The sequence below is a fragment of the Bufo bufo genome, chromosome 10 (assembly GCF_905171765.1).
Source record: "Bufo bufo chromosome 10, aBufBuf1.1, whole genome shotgun sequence".
NCBI classification, from domain to species: Eukaryota; Metazoa; Chordata; class Amphibia; order Anura; family Bufonidae; genus Bufo; species Bufo bufo.
This window is the reverse complement of record NC_053398.1, coordinates 16,216,069-16,235,791: the sequence shown is the minus strand read 5'-3', so window position 1 is coordinate 16,235,791 and position 19,723 is coordinate 16,216,069. Positions and strand designations below refer to the sequence as shown.

Genomic DNA, 19,723 nt, shown 5'->3' with positions numbered 1-19,723 from the left:
AGCGCCTCCCTCACGTACTCCTCCATGGCCTCATTCTCCGCTACCGACAGTGGATAGACTTTGCCACGAGGAGGAACGGCACCAGATTGTAACTCTATGGCACAATCGTATGGGCGGTGCGGAGGTAGGGCAACCGCGCGCACCTTATCGAATACATCCCGGTACTCCTCGTATTCAGGAGGCAACAGAGAGTCCGAGGAAGTACACAGCAACTTGACAGACCCATGGATGCAACTAGCCCCACACTGCGGTGACCACGAGAGGATCTCGACCGATCTCCAATCGAAAGTCGGATTATGCTTCTGGAGCCAGGGGTACCCCAAGACCACCGAGTAGTGTGGAGACGAAATAACCTGGAGGCAGACCGACTCTCTGTGAACGGCACCAATGGCTATCCCCACTGGAAGGGTCTCATGAGTCACGTGTGGCGGCAGAAGGGGTCTGCCGTCTATCGCCTCAAGAGCCAGTGGGGAACCTCGAGCCTGCAGAGGAATGGAATTGGCGGCAGCGAACACACTATCAATGAACAAACCACCAGCACCAGAGTCCACCAACGCCTGGGTCGTCACCGAGCCCCCGACCCAGGAGAGGACAACAGTGATCAGTGGTTTGTCAACATGGGAAACCGGGGACGAGGAGACTCCACCCAAGATCTGCCCCCGACAGGATCTCAGGGTACGAGCGTTTCCCGGACGTTTCGGACATGCCAACCGAAAATGCCCACCGAGACCACAGTACATGCATCGGCCCTCGCGTCTCCGGAGTGCCCTCTCCCCCTCGGACAGGCGAGCAAACCCCAGCTGCATGGGTTCACCCCCAGACAAGTCATCCCCAGGAGGCGTGGGAGGAGAGGGAGGCACGGGTGGGACAGCAAACGTAGGCACCAATCTGTTAGAAGACCTCCGCAGGTTCTCCTTAAAGGAAGGTCTCTCCCTGAGTCTGGTGTCAATCAAAATCAGGAAAGAAATAAGAGACTCGAGCTCAACTGGTAGGTCCTTAGCTGCAACCTCATCCTTCAAGGCATCCGAGAGACCATGAGAGAAAGCAGCGACCAGAGCCTCATTATTCCAGCCCACCTCTGCTGCCAGGGTACGAAACTCAATGGCGTATTCAGCTACGGATCGTGAACCCTGTCTGATGGACATAAGGAGCTTCGCAGCAGAGGCAGCACGAGCCGGCACATCGAATACCTTCCGAAGAGAAGCAACAAAACCGGAAAACTCGGCAACCACCGGATTTTTGTTCTCCCATAAAGGGCTGGCCCAGGCCAAGGCCTTGTCCGAGAGCAGCGAGATCAAGAAGCCCACCTTTGATCTCTCAGTAGGAAAGGCATGTGGCAGCAACTCGAAATAAATGCCCACCTGGTTAAGGAAACCTCGGCACTGAGTTGGCTCTCCCCCAAAGCGCTGTGGAAGAGGGGCAGAACCGGTCATACCCCGAAACACCGCAGGCGCAACAACAGGTGTCGGGGTAGACTCTGGCGCAACAACCGGAGCGGCAGTAGGAGCGAGCCCAGGAGCGACAACCGACCCATCGGCAACGGGAGCGAAATGAGCCGTGCGTTCAAGCAGGGTTTGCAACGCCACAGCGAACCGACCCAACAGGTGATCCTGCTGATCAAGTCTGGCAACCAGCGTGGGTAGCGAGGATGGCCCTGTACCGTCAGAATTCATGGCTTGGTCCTAATGTCACGGAACCATGAACCAGACGTACAACAAGAGATAAGTGAAAATAGAAGGCTTTATTGAAAATAAAGCTGTAAAGCAAAAGTCCAAACGGATGGTGAAACCGAGCAGAGTCTTTGCGAAGCCAGAGGTCAGGAACCAGAAGGGTAGTCAGACGAAGCCAGGATCAGGAACCAGCAGGGTAGTCAGACGAAGCCAGGATCAGGAACCAGCAGGGTAGTCAGACGAAGGCAGGATCAGGAACCAGCAGGGTAGTCAGACGAAGCCAGGATCAGGAACCAGCAGGGTAGTCAGACGAAGCCAGGATCAGGAACCAGAAGCAGCAGCAGTCTTAGAAGCATGTGAACACAAGAGGACCAAGCAAGGAACTAAAGCCACAGACCTCCTATATATATGAGCTAGGCATCCAGCTCCTCCCAGGGGAAGGAGGAGCCGCAGGGTGGAAGGCTACAAGAAACCCAGGACCCAAGATGGCCGCCAGCACATGTCAAACGAAGGAGAGCAGCAAGCAGGTAAGACCATGACAACGTGGAATTATATAAATAACAAACAAGTGTGAAACAACTGAAAATATGTCATATTCTAGGTTCTTCAAAGTAGCCACCTTTTGCTTTGATTACTGCTTTGCACACTCTTGGCATTCTCTTGATGAGCTTCAAGAGGTAGTCCCCTGAAATGGTTTTTACTTCACAGGTGTGCCCTGTCAGGTTTAATAAGTGGGATTTCTTGCCTTATAAATGGGGTTGGGACCATCCGTTGCGTTGAGGAGAAGTCAGGTGGATACACAGCTGATAGTCCTACTGAATAGACTGTTAGAATTTGTATTATGGCAAGAAAAAAGCAGCTAAGTAAAGAAAAACGAGTGGCCATCATTACTTTAAGAAATGAAGGTCAGTCAGTCAGCGTAAAAATTGGGAAAACTTTGAAAGTAAGTAGAGATGAGCGAACTTCTGTTTTAAGTTCGGCGTCTAAAGTTCGGCTTCCGGTTAGCGGAGGATCCCGATATGGATTCCGAAATCCGTTGTGGTCCGTGGTAGCGGAATCAATAATGGTCATTATTGATTCCGCTACCACGGACCACAACGGAATTCGGAATCCATATCGGGATCCTCCGCTAACCGGAAGCCGAACTTTAGACGCCGAACTTAAAACAGAAGTTCGCTCATCTCTAAAAGTAAGGGCTATTTGACCATGAAGAAGAGTGATGGGGTGCTGCGACCTGGCCTCCACAGTCACCGGACCTGAACCCAATCGAGATGGTTTGGGGTGAGCTGGACCGCAGAGTTAAGGCAAAAGGGCCAACAAGTGCTAAGCATCTCTGGGAACTCCTTCAAGACTGTTGGAAGACCATTTCAGGGGACTACCTCTTGAAGCTTATTAAGAGAATGCCAAGAGTGTGCAAAGCAGTAATCAAAGCAAAAGGTGGCTACTTTGAAGAACCTAGAATATGACATATTTTCAGTTGTTTCACACTTGTTTGTTATGTATATAATTCCACATGTGTTAATTCATAGTTTTGATGCCTTCATAGTCATGAAAATAAAGAAAACTCTTTGAATGAGAAGGTGTGTCCAAACTTTTGGTCTGTACTGTATATGTATAATTTCCTTCCATATTAAAAATTAGGTGATTTTCATTTATTTCCCATGATTTTGTCACGCAAACTGCGATTTTTGTCTGAGCTTGAGGTTTTAGTATGAACTAGCAGAAGGAAGTCCTCCCTTATAGACACTTAAGCTGGCCATACATTTTAGATAGCTATGCACCTTCAGCTGTCTCTCCCAACCCTCCCCCATACACATGCACCCTCGGCTTGGCCAAGCGTATATTTATTCAGAACGGGGAGAGTGAATTAAAAGGAACCTTTCAGGTTTGCATTAACATTCTTTAAAATAATCATTTGTGAAGGTCCCTGTAATTTTGTAATATATTTCTCTTAACTTTTTTGCTCTTGTGTTCTGGGCCGTGGTCACATGAACATGCGCTTTTTCAGTTCCTGTGATGTCATGTCCATGGGCGGGGCAGTAGAAGGGGAGTGTCTGTGTAACTAGCTGGGTGGGAGGAGCTATAAACTAGCTGGGTATTGTTAGGGGCGGAGCTGGAGCTGTGGCAGAGAAAGAAGAAGTGCATCATGGGTTTGGTTGGATGCAGCAACAGGAAGTGCTACGTAGAGGATGGAAGCAAACCAGAGGGATCGGTTTACATGGTGAAAACAGTTCAGGAGCGTCCAAATAAAAAAAAAAAAGGCATGGGGAAGACAAACCCTTTCAGCAGGTGCCAGACTCTGCAACAACAGGATTGGGCATGTTGAAATCCAACTGCACAACCCTTGTCCCACCACAAATTTGCATGTTTAGCCATATTAATGTAATACGTATGGCATTGGTTGACCAAATGCAAGTGCAAAAATTAATTTTCTTAACATGTCTTTCTCTTTTTTTTATGTCCTAGAATCCAGAAGAAGATGAAAGGTGAGTGTACAGAATACGTATGTTTTATATTATGCAGGCTTGTTTCACACTAGTATTAGAGCTCCCCGGAACAGTTTTCCAGAACGCAACGGTTTTTGTCTGGCCGAATCCCGGCCTTATTTGCAGGGTTGCAGCCGACTCTCCGCCGGATCCCATTATAGTCAATGGGGACCAGCGGGCATTTAGTACTTTCCGCCAGTGCCAGATCCGGAGCGCTGTGCCGCAGATGTGAGAGAGGCCTAAATCTGCCTCACTTGGGTTGCATTTTTGGATGTATTTTAGTATTGTAAAAAAAAAAATCCTGTGACTACATAGGAGGAATCCATGAGATGTGATCAGTGCGCTAAACAGGATCCTTCAAGTTAACCCTTTATGTGTTTCTTTCTCTTTATTCCACTTATTCTGGAACTGAAAATCCGAAATCCATACAGCGTAATCTAGCACGGGAGGAGGCGGCGGCAGCTGGTTAATGTGACTCTCGCTGACAGTTTTCCTTATTAGACATAAATCCGGCAGAGCTAAAGCTTTTGTTTATAGGAGACTAAGGAATTCCATAGTCATAAGTGGCTTTCCACACCGCAGGGTGACAGAGCAGAGAGCAGGGATTATATCACCACCTTTATCTGTCATCACATGAGAGGACCCCCTCCCCCGCTGCCACCCACAACACCCCATTTGCTGATCCCGACCCCACACTTTCAGTTCCCTAAGTGGTCAGAATACACCGTCTATATTTTTAGCCCAGCAACTGGGCCCTGGCCAAGGTACGATACACAAATCCAAACATGGTGCTCACTGGACAAATCCTTCTCATAACTATATTAAGGAACGAGGCGGATTAACTCTTCCCTGCCCACTGGCCCATCAACCACGTAAACAAAAAAAACTGCAGTATTGTAAATAGCACATGGTACCGTAGGTAGGGGGGCTGTTTCAGATTTTGCATTGAGACCCTAGTGCTTCAAGTTGTGGCTCTGGGTTTTGAAGGCAATGTCGGTACAGGACCCTCGGACAAAATATTAGTTTTCTTTTTTTAGGTTGAGAAATTGTTGAAATATAGAGATTAAAGGGGTTTTACAACATGCCCAACCCGTATCTGCTGAACATACATCACTGGGGGAAGAGTCAGGAGGCCCCATACACTTTAAGGGGTTTTCAGGCTTTTAATATTGATGACCTATTCTCAGGATAGGTCATCCATATCAGATCGGCGGGGGGTCCGACACCCACCTGTATGAAGAGAAGGCACACGCCGTGCATGATAGACATAGCAGCAGCGAGCAGGAGGAGAGACAGGAGATGGCGCATGGCGCATGTCTTCTCTTCATACAGCTGATCGTGGGGGGGCCGGGTGTCGTCAGGAGGGGTTCCTGCCCCTCGTGTCCTCAGGACAGGTCATTAATATTAAAAACCTGGAAACCCCCTTTAAATGGACGACCGATCCCACGAAAATCGGCAGGTTTGGCCGACATATATTTAACGTGTATAACCAAAACATACGGTTCCAATATGGACAACAGTAGACTATATAAATGTGTGAATCACAGCATTGTCCAACATTATGCCCGTATTTAGGCTCGAATGCAGAACTAATATGAAGGTAAGATGGACACCGTGTGAATGGTAATCCTATAAACGGTATCATTGTGATAAGACGACTAACACGTGTCAGGTTGTGGTGGTGCACAGACAATGAGGAGGGATAAAGCCAGAAGCCATGGCCGATCAATATCTTTCATTGAACGGGGTGGGGGTAGCAATGATGGACAGACACTTAAATGAATGAAGGAGATGGAAGCAGGAATGGGAATAAATGGTCCAGGAGATAATGGCTTGAAAACAAATAATAAGCGTAAGCAGCAATTAAAAAGAAATGATGCACGGGCCACTTGACGGGGATTCATGACTGGTCTTCGACTTGTCCCATCTGTAAATAAATAAGAGACAATAGAAAATATAAAAGGAGTTGTCTGGGATTTTGATATTTCTGGCCTATCCTCAGGATCGGTGGGGATCTGACTGGTGGCACTCCTGCTGATCAGCTGTTTGAAGAGGCCAGTAAGCACCATGTCCTCTTTCTAGGCCGGTAACATCACGCTCATCGGTCGCATGGCTCAGGTGCCCGTCAGTCCCATTCAAGTGAATGGACCTGGGCTGCAGTACAAAGCACAGCTGGTATCCAGTGGGTGGCGCTGTGCTTGGTAAGGAGTGAGGAGGCTGGAGCACCATGGCGCTCATGAAACAGTTGATCGGTGGTGGTGCCAGGTGTCAGACTTTCACAAATCTGATATTGATGACCTATCGTGAGGAAAGGTCGTCAGTATTAAACACCTAAAAAAAAAACTTTTACATCAGCTCATGTCAACCAAACCAGAGACTTGTCCAAAAGAAAGAGACACCCAACTGTAAACAGCTGTGTTGGGGTTCCTGCCCCTCGTCGGTATAGAGCAGGGTGCTGGTTGGTTCTCATTGAAGAGACCCGGTGGGTAGGTGAAGACTTATTTTAAAAAGTATTGTCTAAGGCCTCTTGCATACGAACGTAAGGGCTCCGTGCTCGTGCTGCGTACTGCATACGGCGGTTCCGCAATACACGGGTGACTAGCTGTGTGCAAGCCGCATCACGGATACGGACCCATTCACTTGAATGGGTCCGCAAATCCGGAGATGTGGTGCGGAGTGCTTCTGTAGGGTTCCATTTCGTGCTTCCGTTGAGCAAAAAATAGAACTTGTGAATAGGTCCACGATCCACATGCGGCTGCCCCACGGTCGGTGCCCATGCATTGCGTACCGCAATTTTCGGTCCGCAACACGTGCACGGAGCCCTTACGTTCGTGGGCAAGAGGCCTAACTTTTAGGCTTTTTTTGCCTGTCACTCACCGCTTGATGGACCGATTGAAAAAATGATATTCACCTGCACCCAGATGCTCCGTTCCAAAAACTTGGCTGCACTCAGCGATCTTCCCTGCCTGCCCTGGACTGTAAATCAGCGAAGTAAGGCGCTACAGCCAATGACTGGCCCCATTCAAGTGCTACTTGGGGACACATCACCGTTGAGGCCAGTCATTGGCTTCAGCAGCGCACATGAAACTGTCCAAGTGGAAGTTTATAGGCCAGGACCAGAAGACTACTGAACAGAGCCAAGGAGTCAGAACAGAGCGGCGAAAGTGACTCTGATCTTTTCAACAGGTCCAACCCCTTTAGGGAGACCAGAAGCTGTTGTGCCCCTTTAATGCTCTGTACTAATGAGCGGAGAGAACCTCAAAACAGATGCTCGTCCTTTTGGTGAGGCTATCTTTGCGTACTACTTTCCCATGGAGCATTGCCTTGCGATAAGTCTCCAAACACCTTCTAAGTCTCTTCAATGAGTCGCAGAACACCTGAAACACCTTCACAAAAACATATGGTAGAAATCGCAAACCTAAATTCTTTACATTGTCCAAAAGAAGTCAACTATGGCAGACTAGGTCCGATCTTAAAATCTGCATTTAGACCCCACGGAGGTAATGTTTTAAGCTTGAAAATCCACTGTAACCTCCTTCTGTTAAGGGCTCATGCACACGACCGGATGCATTTTGCATTCCGCAAAAAACACGGATGACGTCCGTGTGCATTCCGTATTTTGCGGAACGGAACAGCTGGCCCCTAATAGAACAGTCCTATCCTTGTCCGCAATGCGGCCAATAATAGGACATGTTGAGTTTTTTTGCAGCACGGAAATGGAACGCACACGGAGTAACTTCCGTTTTTTTGAGGACCTATTAAAATGAATGGTTCCGTATACGGTCTGCAAAAAAAGGAATGGACATGGAAAGAAAATACGTTTGTTTGCATGAGCCCTAAGAGCCACCACAATGTAAAGTTTCAGCTAACATCTTATATGTATTCTACAAAATACATGGTGTGAATGGTGGACTATAGTGGGGTTCACATGTATAGGCCGGGGGCGTAGCTGTAGGGGGTGCAGGAGCATGAGGGGGCTCAAAGACCCTTGTACCACATAAGAAGACACCGGTGTCATAGAAAGTGCTTGATGGTCAAATTACATCTCTGGCTGGAGGGAAGGGGTTAGGTCAAAAATTTGGCATGGGGGATGGGGGGGCACTTAAATTTTTGCCTCAGGCAGCAGTAGGCTATGTGCTTCCCTGCCCATGTGGGCCTGCAACTTTTTGCATTATGCCATTTTTTATAATTCATCCCTGATGTGAAATGTGGAGGCTCGACTGTCACCACAGCTCATGTCATCTAAGCACTGGATGAAGTAATGGACCACAAGTTCAGACGAACCCGAGGGGGGTGCGGGATGTTGTGCTGTCACTAGACATATGTGTGTGCGCAGTGTGGGACGTGATTCTGCGGGCTATCAGGGGATGAGCTATCATATCGTATTACAGCAACACCACTTCCATCTGGATTTATGTGAGCTTACTGCAGCTCATAAGGGAAGCATGCCCCAAAATAACAGTAAGTTCGCTTTCTTTTTAAAATGTGTGTACTTATTTTTTGAAAAAATAGCATTCAAAAAATGTGCTATCACTTTTTTACTAATTTTTCTAATCTGTTTTTCCTTTTCTGTACATGATTATGGGGCAGCCATCTTGCCTGAGCTGTTACTGACAGCATTTAGGGGCACATTTATTAAGACCGGCATTTAGACGCCATTCTTAATAAACCCCTGGCGGTGGTTCCGCTGAAGTTATGAAGACCCGCAGGCCTCTCCATAGCTTTGGCGCATCCAGCGCCGCTTCTAAATGTAAGACAGTTTTTGAGCGCTCTTACATTTAGACCTTTTTCTAAGCAGAAAATGATGAATGTGATGGGCCTGCCGGCCCGTCCGCACCCACGCCATGCCCACAATTTTAGATCTGGCGTGAGCGGGGAAAAGTTGCAGATGGCGACACCACTAACTGACGGCACCACTAATATAGGCGTATTTCAGTATCATAAATGACCCCCCTAAGTCTTTACAGCATTAGTCTGTAGATGACTAACAGACTTCTATGGGACAGTGAGGTGGGCATGCTCTGTGACCTGTGTAGAGGTCATTTTGCAAGGAGGGGGAGGAGTTAAGCCGTGATTAGAGATGAAGGAGAGTTCTGCGCCTGCTGCTTGATTGACAAGATCAGACATCTCGGCTGGCCCCGACAATCTCGCGCCTGCGCCGCTATTCCGAGTAGAGAAAGAAGTGCAGAGGCTCTGCTTCTGCCACTGGAGCAGCGACTGCTTGAGTACCGCCACACTTCTGGGTAGCCGCACATGAACAGTTGCTACACCCCTTTTGGAAGCAACACCTCTGTGCTTGCACCACTACTTGGAGCAGAGGCGCAGGCACGCCAGGCCCGGCCGATTTGTCTGATCTTGTCAATCAAGCCGCAAGGGGAGTGTCCTCAGCATCTGTGATACCCTGTCACTGGCGCAGAACTATGCTTGAGGAGGTGAATCTATTCCTACAAATCAAGTTGCTCATCTCTAGCCGTGATTATCACTTATTCCTCTCGGGGGTGGATTTTATGTTATCCATATATACTGTAGATGTTATCTATTATTGTAGTCCTGCCTGTTATGATAATGAGATGACTGCTGAGAAGTATCAATCTATTATGAGACTATAAAAAATGGCTATATTTAAGGATTTATTTATTTTTTATTTAAAAAAATATATAAATGAGGAAGAACTTCTTAAAAGCTTGATTTTAACGCTAGGTCATTTTCTGATGACACATTCCCTTTAAGATATCATTCAGTATGCCAATATATAGCATCCATATGCTTCAACAATGATGTGCCTGTTTTGACTTATGGCTTAAAGCTGAGTTCCCACCAACATGAGCCAAGAAACTCGAATGTCTGTTGTGTCAAACAGGGTTACACATTTGAGCTGTAGGATCAAACCCAACCAATGCTACCTTCTGACAAGGCTCAGTCAAGGGCATGCATACCATGGAGGCAGCCCACGCCTCCGGATTTTGCACTGGGGTCCAGAATGTTCAAGTTACAGATTTGGCTGGAGTAAGAGGTTAGGTCAATAATTTGGCTGGAGTAAGAGGTTGGGTCAATAATTTGGCTGGAGTAAGAGGTTGGGTCAATAATTTGGCTGGAGTAAGAGGTTGGGTCAATAATTTGGCTGGAGTAAGAGGTTGGGTCAATAATTTGGCTGGAGTAAGAGGTTGGGTCAATAATTTGGCTGGAGTAAGAGGTTGGGTCAATAATTTGGCTGGAGTAAGAGGTTGGGTCAATAATTTGGCTGGAGTAAGAGGTTGGGTCAATAATTTGGCTGGAGTAAGAGGTTGGGTCAATAATTTGGCTGGAATAAGAGGTTGGGTCAATAATTTGGCTGGAGTAAGAGGTTGGGTCAATAATTTGGCTGGATTAGGAGGTTGGGTCAATAATTTGGCTGGAGTAAGAGGTTGGGTCATGCTGTTTCAACTTTTGCCTCAGGCAGCAGGAAGGCTATGTGTTCCCCTGCCTCCTTGCCACAAAGCACTAAAGGAAGGGGGGCCCAAGTTGAACTCTTGCACCCTGGCCCATGAACCTTTAGCTATGCCCCTGCTTGCAAAGTGTGGTCCTGTAAAACAGTTTCTCCGCAGTAAAAGCCATCAACCTAAAATGAACCAAAAACACAAATACAAACCTTTTTTTATTTTATTTGCGGCTACTGTGCATTTAAAACATAGAGTACACTGGACATTGGTGTAGCCTATGAGATATCACAGTTCCATACGTCTTGTCAGGGCGAGCAGCGGAGATGTATGGGATTAATCTGCTGGGTTACTGATTTTTAGATAAAGGCTTTCCATACACTGGAGGGATGAGATATATCATAGCGGCCGGATAATCCACTCCTGGATCATTTATAGCTAGACTAAGCCCATCTATAGACTAGGTCCCTACACAGTTGGATATCCATCAAGTGCCATCAATGGTCGTATATTCTGTACATTAATTAGGGGCACAGAAGACTCTTCATTTAGATAAGATCATGCACACCGCGGCGGAAACCAATTTATTTCAAGTACAGTTTTTACGGCTGAGCTGTAATGAGTCGCGTTCAGTGTATAGATTCTTTAGAGAACAATAAAGAATTCTAGAACGTGCGCCTCCTCCCAAGTCTGATAAAACGGAGGTAGGGATTCTAGAAACATTGGCAAAGTCAACCATGTCGGTTCAGCTACTGTATATACGATGAAACCTCTAGAAAAGCCCCCCTCTTCGTGAAGACTACCCCAAAACTAGAGCAGATTATTCTACAATGGTCTTCCAATTCTATTATTTCCCATATATTTTTACCCACTTCTTTGAGAGGACAACCACTCCATAAGACCATTTTTTGACAAAGAGGTTTCATGGTATTCTAGCCTTGGAAGTTCTAATAATGTTCCGAATTCAAGGTGACCATATGGCGGTATTACACTGACTGGTGTTTTGGTATCCATGGGCGCTCGTTTGCACTGGTCTGATTACACAGAAATCGGGAGGAATGATTCATTCCTATCTCATTCTGTTCTATTCGGCAGAAAATCCCGTATTACACAAGTAGATGTGCTGCCGATAGTAAAACATCTTTCCTCCTGATGAAAGATGCCCTGGAAATGCTCGTCCATCGACTGATCGATTATATGAGCCAGTTAGTCGATGCAGCCTGCTCAGCTACACATGCAATGTAGTGGAGGTGGTAAGAGACTGCCCATTCAATAACCCTTTCAGCATGGAATTTTCGGGTGGAAAGACCATCAAACTCTTCAGAGTTTTCAAATCACTTTGGTTCCTTTATGAGGCTCTCTTGAAACAACGCATTTCAGGGTTAGAAATGCCTCTTTGTCACGGTGACATGGTTTGCCGTGCAGGCTGGCTGCACGCCTTTTGCGTACTGGCTGCGGGCGATTCCGTGTAGGCTGGTTGCTTTTGGCTGCGTGCTGGCTGCGGTATCTAGTGTGAACCTGCCCGTGTGTGTGTGTGTGTGTACCCCCTTTGGCTGTATCCTCTCCCTGTGGGTATGTCAGGTTGGTTGCGCTCTTGTGTACTGGCTGCGGTGTTCTGTGCATGCTGGTTGCTAGGGGCAACGTCCTGTATCGCAGCTTGGTATGCTGTGGTTTCTGACCTGATTTGGTACCTCCCTGTTTGGTTCTGATGGGATTAACCTCCCCTGGTCGGTTCCTGAGTGTGTCCTTTCAGGTGCGCTCGTTAGGCTGCTATTTCGGCCTTTGAGCGTGGAGTGTTGCGGTCAGTCTGTCTTGTCTTGTGGGTGTTTCATCCTTCTGCTCTGTGTAGTCTGTCTACATTTGTCTTACCAGGTTTTGCCCTTTGCTGCTGACCCAAGGGGTTCTACCATCTACACCTCGGTGTGTTCCGCCTGGTTCTGTATTGTTGTCTTCTGGCCCTGTACTTTGCCTTGTCTATGTCCTGTATCTGTATAGCCTAGCAGAGCTTACATGCGTCTGATCTATGTCTTGTTATTGTCTGTCTGGCAGTCCTTACTGCTTCCATTGGTCCGTTCATGTAGAGCCGAGCAGAGCTTTTGAGGTCTTCTGTGATAGTCATTGTCACGTGTCTTGGTTCCTTTGTAATTTATTTGTTCCGTGGTCCTTGGCCTGTTTGCCTTGTCTTGCTGGTATAACGTCCTGGAGGTCCCCCTTGGGACATCCGGCACGTGACACTCGTCATCAGGTTGACAGAAGACAGTAATAACCTTAGGTTACCATAAGTTATTTTCTATCTTGTGTAGAACTGACGACAAAGTATTTCTAGAGACCCTAATAAAGGAACCAAAGTTGTTTGAAATTCACGGATTGTTTGATGGTCCTTTGCTCCCCCAGAAAGTCTGTCCAAAATGGTAATAACCACCTCCATTAAACTGCAGTCAGGGCAACGAACGTGGCAGCAATGGTACCTACAAATAGAGTTGTGTCCATTACAGCACCCTCTGAGCTGAGCCTCTAGAGCAGGGGTGTCCAACTGTTTGGCATCTCTTGGCCACATCTCTTTGGACGCGATGTGTGAGGTTCCCCAGGAGGTGTGGAAGTACCCTAATCAAATAAGAATGCTTACCTGACTTCCAAAAAACATTAAACGCCTAACGTTGCAATGGTTGGTTGAAATATTATTGACTCACCTGTCCTCTCCTTCACCAGGGCCTGCAGCAAGGCCCTCCAGCTCTTCCTGCAGCGCCGCACTATGTCCTTATGTCACACACAGTGTCAGGTCATAGTGCGCACCCTCAGCACTGTCAGGACCTAGGCACCTAAAACCATGGAGCGGTGAGTAAAGCACATACTTTCTGCTCCAAGGCCTCCTGTCCTTGAAGGCTGTACTAATGATCATTACAAGCTGGTGCTAGAAATGGCCCTGGTTTTAAATATGTTTATTATTTTGTGTTGGGCCACATTTATGGCCATCCCGGGGCACATGCGCCTCATGGGCCGTGGCTGTATCATTTCACCACTCTAACACCTCCTGAACATACCCACCCTATGGTGCGCTTTCTGTATTTTTCTTACTGTTCAGCTAAACAGAGACCCGTAGGGGGCAGGGGGCCACTCTGGACAAGTATCCTGCTTCTTTCACTTGGGTCAGAACTTGTGTCATTCATAGATTACACAGACACTACATCATTTACATTGACTCCTGCAGGGCTCTAGACCACCAGGGATGTTATCATTGACTCCTTCGTGGCCCTAGACCATGAGAGATGTTATATTCGACTCTTTCACTGCCTGAGCCTACAGGGATGTTATCATTGACTCCGTCACTGGTCTAGACCACCAGGGATGCTATTATCGAGTCTTTCATGGCTCTAGACCACAAGAGATGTTATCATTGACTCTTTCACTACCCTAGCCCACCAGGAATGTAATCATTGACTTCTTCTCTGCCCTAGTCCACCAGAGATATTATCAATGGCTCTTTCACTGCCATAGCCCAACAGAAATGTTATCATTGACTCCTTCACTGCCCTAGTCCACCAGAGATATTATCAATGACTCCTTCACTGCCCTAGCCCACCAGAAAAGTTATGATTGACTCTTTTACTGCTTTAGCCTACCAGAGATATTATCATTGACTCCTTCACTTCCCTAGCCCGCCAGGAATGTTATGATTGACTCTTTCACTGTCTTAGCCCACCAGAGATATTTCCATTGACTCCTTCACTTCCCTAGACCACCATAGGTGTTATTATTAAACTGTTAGTCAGTGTAGCCCCTGCCCCATTTAAAGCATTGACATGGGGCCCTATTATTTCTTTGTATGTTCTAGACAGATGTATATGTTCTATGACCGACTCTGGGAACATGTGCAACATTGGAGCTTGACTTGCTTTCATGGGCAGCTTTCCAGGAAAGGCCTTCTATGACTTTCACCTCCATAATGGATACAGAAGTAGTTCTATTTCTGTCTGTAGGGAGAAGAAGAAGAAGAGCGTTGAATGAATGAACAGCGATGATTGATGCAGCCCGTCGAGCGCCGCTCTGCTGGAGGTTTGATAGGGTCACTGGGCCGGCGTCTCTGCGTTTCTTACAGATTCGGCTAATTACTGGAGAATTGCCACTTGACTGACAAAAATGATTCTGCTTGTAATTTTCCTTCCTCATTATAAACAGGATTATATCAAGGGGTTTTCGCTCTTATGCTTTCCTTTCTGATAAAGTGAGCACAAACAGGTTTTTCTAATAAGATTAAGAAGGGTCATTTTGAAGTAGGGTCGTTGGATGACAGACAAGACAGGAATATATTATCTCCTACTCAGTTATTACTTTGAAAGAGGCAATCTAGGGCACAATAAAATGGGCGCCGCATCGCATTAACGTCTTACATCCTACACGAGGGCAGTGATTCTACGACCTCAGCTTGGTGGCTCCAAGAATGTAAAAGCGTATGATCTAAGATGTAAGAGAAACCTCTAGAGCTCTGCTGTGAGAACCCTTAGGGCTCATGCACACAAACCTTTTTTTTTTGCGTACCATTCATTTCAATGGATCCGCAGAAAAACGGAAGCTACTCTGTATGCCTTCTGTTTCCGTATTTCCGTTCAAAGATAGAACATGTCCTAGTATTGGCCGCAAATCACGTTCCGTGGCTCCATTCAAGTCAATGGGTCCGCAAAAAAAAAAAAACGGAATGCATATCCGTATGTCTTCCATATCCGTTCCGTTTTTGCAGAACCATCTATTGAAAATTTTATGTCCAGCCCAATTGTTTAATGTACTTACTGTTTAAACATTATTGTATGCTTCCGTTTGCGATCCGCAAAAAACGGATCACAAACGGAAACAAAATGGAATGGCAAACTGGAATGGAAATGTAAACACTACTGAAACAAAAAAACAATTTTTTTTAAACGGACCGCAAAACCATACGGTCATGTGCATAATGCCTTACACGACCGTATGGTTCTGCGGTCCGTTTTAAACGGATCCGTTTTTGCTTTTTTTTTGTTTCAGTAGTGTTTCCATTCCGTTTTGCCATTCCGTTTTCCTATTTGTTTTCCATTTGTGATACTTTTTTTGCGGATCGCAAACGGAAACAGGGGCATACAATAATGTTTAAACAGTAAGGACATAGAAAAATTGGGCTGGGCATAAAGTTTTCAATAGATGGTTACGCAAAAACGGAACAGATACGGAAGACATACGGATGCATTCAGGTTTTTTTTGCAGACCCATTGACTTGAATGGAGCCACGGAACGTGATTTGCGGGCAATAATAGGACATGTTCTATCTTTGAACGGTACGGAAATACGGAAGGCATACGGAGTACCTTCTGTTTTTTTTTTTGCGGATCCATTGAAATGAATGGATGGGTGCAGGAGGCCTAAGGCTATGTTCACACAATAGATTTTCATGCAAATTCCAGCACATATTCCACATCGAAATTTGCATGCAGTACGCATCCTATTGTGTGAATGGGATTTCCATGTGAATGTCTGGAATTTTTTTCCACCACAAAATAAATCCGGAGTAGGCAATGTGATAAAATAAATAACATTTTCACTACTCAGCATTGTCCACCAGCAGAATAGTGAGTGCAGCTCTGGAGTATAATACAGGATGTAACCCAGGATCAGTAATGTAATGTATGTACACAGTGACTGCACCAGCAGAATAGTGAGTGCAGCTCTGGAGTATAATACAGGATGTAACTCAGGATCAGTACAGGATAAGTAATGTATGTACACAGTGACTGCACCAGCAGAATAGTGAGTACAGCTCTGGAGTATAATACAAGATGTAACTCAGGATCAGTACAGGATAAGTAATGTAATGTAGATACACAGTGACTGCACCAGCAGAATAGTGAGTGCAGCTCTGGAGGATAATACAGGATATAACTCAGGATTAGTACAGGATAAGTAATGTATGTACACAGTGACTGCACCAGCAGAATAGTGAGTGCAGCTCTGGAGGATAATACAGGATATAACTCAGAATCAGTACAGGATAAGTAATGTATGTACACAGTGACTGCACCAGCAGAATAGTGAGTGCAGCTCTGGAGTATAATACATGATATAACAAAGTGGCTCAACTTTTTAAGTAGATTATCTCAATTTGTCACCTGTAAAATGGGGTTCAGAGGTAGACATGGCAAAATAATGGGGTTCCTATGTCCTCCATTAGTATGGAACAGCAGTTGGGCATGCGCCCTGTTGCTCCATTCAAATTCTATGGAACTGACAAAAATAGGCGAGTACAGTGGTCAAGTATATCCGACAGGCCTGTATATCACGGCTCCATTCAAACTGGGGACACAAGACCACCATTCTCCTAATCGGTGTAGGGTCCCAGAGACACCCATCAATCAGAGACTTATCAGCTATCCTGTGGATAGGTGATAAGTTGTCATTCTGGGACGATCCTTTTCATTTTCCAGGAGAACATTTCAGGAATTCTACATCCTTAATAACTCAGGGGGGACCTTTCTGGGGCCTGCGTTTTTAAAGGAATGCAACAATGTGATTGTACGGAATATGCCTTATTTTACAAGCATGCTTTATTTTGTCTCACAAGAGCAGTAAAATATATGAACAGAGTTTATTGTGTGCAGATAATTTACCTTCTCTGCATATTTGCATTTTATATATCTGTATATAGGTCTGGTGGGAACTGATCTGGATCATAAAAGCTAAAACATTAAATGACAACATAGATGGAAAAAAAGCAACAGCGCCCCCACCAGGCTCTGCAATTAATTAGGACATGGAAACAATGTATCATTGACTTTCCTATAGGCCTCATGCACACGACCATAGTCATGGTCCGCATCCGAGCCACAGCTTTTGCGGCTCAGATGCGGACCCATTCACTTCAATGGGGCTGCAAAAGATGCAGACAGCACTCCGTGTGCTGTGCGCATCCGTTGCTCCGTTCGGAGGCCCTACAAAAAAAATATAGCATGTCCTATTCTTGTCCGCATTTTGCGGACCGTACATGGCCGGCACTAATAGACTATGCCTATTCTTGTCCGCAATTGCGGACAAGAATGGGACATGTTCTATTTTTTTCAGGGAACGGAAATGTGGACCCGAAAGTGCGGGTCTGCATTTCCGGATCGGGGCCGCATAGAAATGAATGGGTCTGCAATTCCGTTCCGCAAAATGCGGAACGGAATTGCAGATGTGTGAATGGAGCCTTATAGTTTCCAAACATGGAAGTTTTACATAATTTATATTCCAAAGACTGTAATGATTGTTTTAAGGGAAACATATAAACATAGAAGACTGGTCCATCCAGTCTGCCCTTATATTATTATAATTTTTTTTTTATATATATATTTTTTTTACTCTTAGGATAGACAGATATTTTATGCACATTACCTTATTATTTCAAGCAGGGGCTACACGTGAGGTGCACGGTGGGCCGACGAGGGGCCAGCAATAATACAGTTCATCAGATTACTCACGGTTAGCAGAAAGCCTCCCTGGGCCGGCAGCACAATGTTGAGGTGGACAGCACGAAATCCTCCGGGGCACGCTCGGTGGTAGGGAAGCATCAGCCAAGATGGAGGTTGAGGTGCCCTTGATGTCAGGGGTGTTTAGGGTGCTTGTGGCGGCTGAGTCCCTTGGTGGTATTTGTCGTGACGCCAGTACCGTTAATGGTGGCACAACCAGTTGTAATTAAATTGAAAAATGAAGTAGACAGTGGTAGGATACAACTCACAGCTTTTACTGATGTTGGTTCCAGTTGCGGCATATACATCCAGACAGAAGACAGTCCTTTGCAATTTGAAGGAATCCTGCTGATCCACTGTTAATAGGTTTGGCCGGGTTTAGCTTAGCCTGAAGGTTCTGTATCAGTGTAATTTGGTGAGGTTGCCTGCAGTACTTATTGGTATGCTTACTCCTATTGTTTCTGTATCTTCCAAGCTCTTAAACAGGTAGCTAATCTGTATTCTTCAAAGTATGGTGAGGCCACCTGTAGCTAGATTGTCCTCCACCATGTGCAAAGGTGTCCATTAAGCCTTTAGTAATGGCTGTTATCACCGATGTCTCTCTTTAGCTTGGTTTTCTTCCAGGGACGCAAACGCTATCCTCTGGTTGTAGGACGTAGGAACTAAGAGGATCACAGGAGGAAAACGCTCTCCTGCCCCTCATACCTTGGCTCTACCTCATTGCTGCATCAGACCTCACCCACTACTCCGTGGTGTGTAGTCTCAGCTTACCAACTAACTCTACTCCTCTCAACTACCACTTTCTAATCTACACCTTCTCCTTCACCTCTCTCTTTTCTCACTAGGCCTGACCTAAGTATTTATATGGACTAAGTGCTATCCCCATCTAGTGGTGGGATGTATAAAATGCACCTAACCAGCCTATGAACAGGGATACAACAGATGATGTAATGCAGAATGACTTGCAACATGGTGACATTCATTTTGCAGTTCCCACGTGTCCTGATCGGGACGCTGCCCACACAGCACTCAAGCAGTGAAGTACTGAAGCCAGGCGCTGTACACCCAGCTTTACATGCTCAGGCGCCCTGGAGGACACAGAGTGCACCTGCACCAGATGAGGCGAGGGGATGACACTGCTGCGAAACCTCAATCAAGGGGCAGGAGGCAGGAAGAGGGCACGGAGAACTTGACTTGAAGGATGCAATGGCCAGCCTCCTTGACTTAAAGATTATTTTCTCTGCAGCCATGAAATACGAAAGCAGAAAAACAGCAGCATGGGGGACAACATGCTTGAAATAATAAGGTAATGCACATAGTTAAGGCTCTAGGGTACACATTTGTCGCATGACTTCTTGTCGTGTGAAGTTGACTTTGTGGCGCAACATTTTTTTGTAATGATAGTCAATAGTGTCACACTGTGACATGCAACATGGTGCGACACGTCAAAATGTTGCATGACATTGGTACGACATGAATGTCGCTATGTAGTTGTACCCTTTTTGTCACACAACTTATAGTAGCGCAACACATGTCGTTGTGTAGCCATAGCGCAAATGTTAAATATCTGGATGTCAGGTTCCCTTTACTTGTTTTTATTTCTTCTTATTGCCCCAATGCATCTAAAAAAAAGCTAAAAATGTGAATAAACAAAACAATTTTTCAAACATGTCTTGATTTATAATCTC

General features: G+C 46.0%; 1 protein-coding gene across 2 annotated transcripts in view; it reads left to right on the top strand.

Moving 5' to 3' along the window:
- TRIM44 (tripartite motif containing 44) overlaps nucleotides 1–19,723 on the top strand; it is an 86,692-nt gene that overhangs the window by 32,065 nt on the left and 34,904 nt on the right. For both annotated transcript variants that reach the window (XM_040409272.1, XM_040409271.1), the window contains exon 4: nucleotides 4,137–4,156. In XM_040409272.1, coding sequence (XP_040265206.1) covers nucleotides 4,137–4,156 — 20 coding nt within the window. The remainder of the gene's footprint in view (nucleotides 1–4,136; nucleotides 4,157–19,723) is intronic.